Source organism: Argiope bruennichi, chromosome 2 (assembly GCF_947563725.1).
Source record: "Argiope bruennichi chromosome 2, qqArgBrue1.1, whole genome shotgun sequence".
Taxonomy (NCBI): domain Eukaryota; kingdom Metazoa; phylum Arthropoda; class Arachnida; order Araneae; family Araneidae; genus Argiope; species Argiope bruennichi.
In genome coordinates, this window is record NC_079152.1 from 112927525 (window position 1) to 112929295 (window position 1771).

The following is a 1771-nucleotide window of genomic DNA, read 5'->3' on the forward strand; positions in this document are numbered from 1 at the left end:
AAAAGAAAATCTTGTACATTTTTAAGTTAAATACGGTACTTTATAAAGCATCTGTTAAAGAGATATTAGTTCTAAATATTTCATATTGAGCATATCTCACAACATTAAATTAAAATCGTGTTTCCAAAAATGAATATTCGTTCCATTGTAGGTTTCTGTTCTCCTTTTCAGAATTCTTAAAGCTACATTTTCAGATTGTCATGAATTCATATATGTATATATATATATATATATATATATATATATATATATAGAGAGAGAGAGAGAGGAACTGTATTTTTATATACAAAATTCACATTTTATTGAACACGTTGACTTATAAATATACAACACTGAGAGAAGACAGGACTGACTTTTTTCCTCTCATTCTCGACTCTTCCTCATGAACGGATGACATTTTTACATTTCATGAGATAGACAGAGTTATCTGGGCTCTGTGCAGTAAGTAAACAACTGAAGAAGTGGATTCTCTTTTTTGTGAGAAGATCTCACTGTTAGTGCTTCTTCTTTAAGCTGAAAGAAAGAAAAGAGGAAAAACTTTAGTTTTTTTAACTTTGATTCTTAGATGAATTGCAAAAAAGGAAACTGTTTTAAAAATTTTACATATTATTTATATATAATATTATGTTAACTTTATCAAAAATAGTAAATTTAGTATGAGTTTCAATAAAGGCCGTCAATAACACCATTATTGATCAAATATTAATTTATCAACAGAGAAACATTTAAATGTTTTGTAAGCGAGGATTTATAATTCTTTGATACTAAATCTAAACTCAAGCAACAAAATATGCTTAAAAGTAACGTTTTGATACATTAATAGTTCTTATTTTTAGTAGGGGATTAGGAAAGGAATATGAGCAACGTATACGAAGCATTAAAATCTTGGTGATTAATGCAGAATCAATTATTAAATACTCATTCTTAAATATCAATGAAAATTGCTATATAGAGTTGAATTTTAAAATTTAGAATATGCAAGTAAACTAAAGTTTCCCGAAAGTCTGATCTGTATTACAATTCGTAATTTCATAATTCTTATTTAATATGATTCCAAAAAGGAAAGATGATTATTTAAATTTGATTCTTTTTCTAAATTAAAATGTTGATTCTCATAATAATTTTTGATTAAAAAAACAAATATGTTAAATATATTTACTTACATCTGTCTCTTCAATAGTATCCTCCACTTCCTTTTCCACCACCACCGTATCCTCCAGCACCACCTCCATATCCTCCACCCCCTCCTTTACCAAATCCAGAACCTCCTCCATATCCACTGCCACTTCCTTTTCCAAATCCAGATCCTCCTCCATAACCACTTCCTGATCCTCCGCCATGACCACCTCCAGATCCTCCTCCATAACCACCACCGGATCCTTTACCACCGCCATATCCTCCTCCACTACCACCTCCGAATCCTCCTCCTCCATATCCTCCACCGCCACCTCCGTGGCCTCCTCCTCCTACTCCAAGTTGAGACAAATTGATGCCGACGATAGCTACACCTCCGCTACCACCTTTTCCGCCACCGTTGCCACTTCCTAAAATTATCAAAATTTATGAAATTTCAGTTACAAAAGATAAAAATGTGTTATTGTTTGTCCAAAGAATTTATCTACTTTATATTTGGTTAAAGGTAACTAATTCTGACTTTTTAAAAGAATTCTACTAGGCATAAGATTCCTTTTTTAGTTTAAAAAAAAATTGAACGAAATTAAGCTGATTTCAAAATTATTTCATTTATCAGCGTTTCTTGCTTTCACGGTCA

At 31.3% G+C, this 1771-nt stretch overlaps 1 protein-coding gene across 1 annotated transcript; it reads left to right on the plus strand.

Moving 5' to 3' along the window:
* Positions 1 to 1161: 1161 nt before the first annotated feature.
* LOC129962288 (uncharacterized) lies at positions 1162 to 1548 on the plus strand (the record flags this gene model as incomplete). Its single annotated transcript, XM_056076035.1, is given in 1 exon segment — positions 1162 to 1548. A coding segment is annotated over 1 exon segment (387 nt), but the record flags the coding sequence as incomplete, so codon positions are not given.
* Positions 1549 to 1771: the final 223 nt, after the last annotated feature.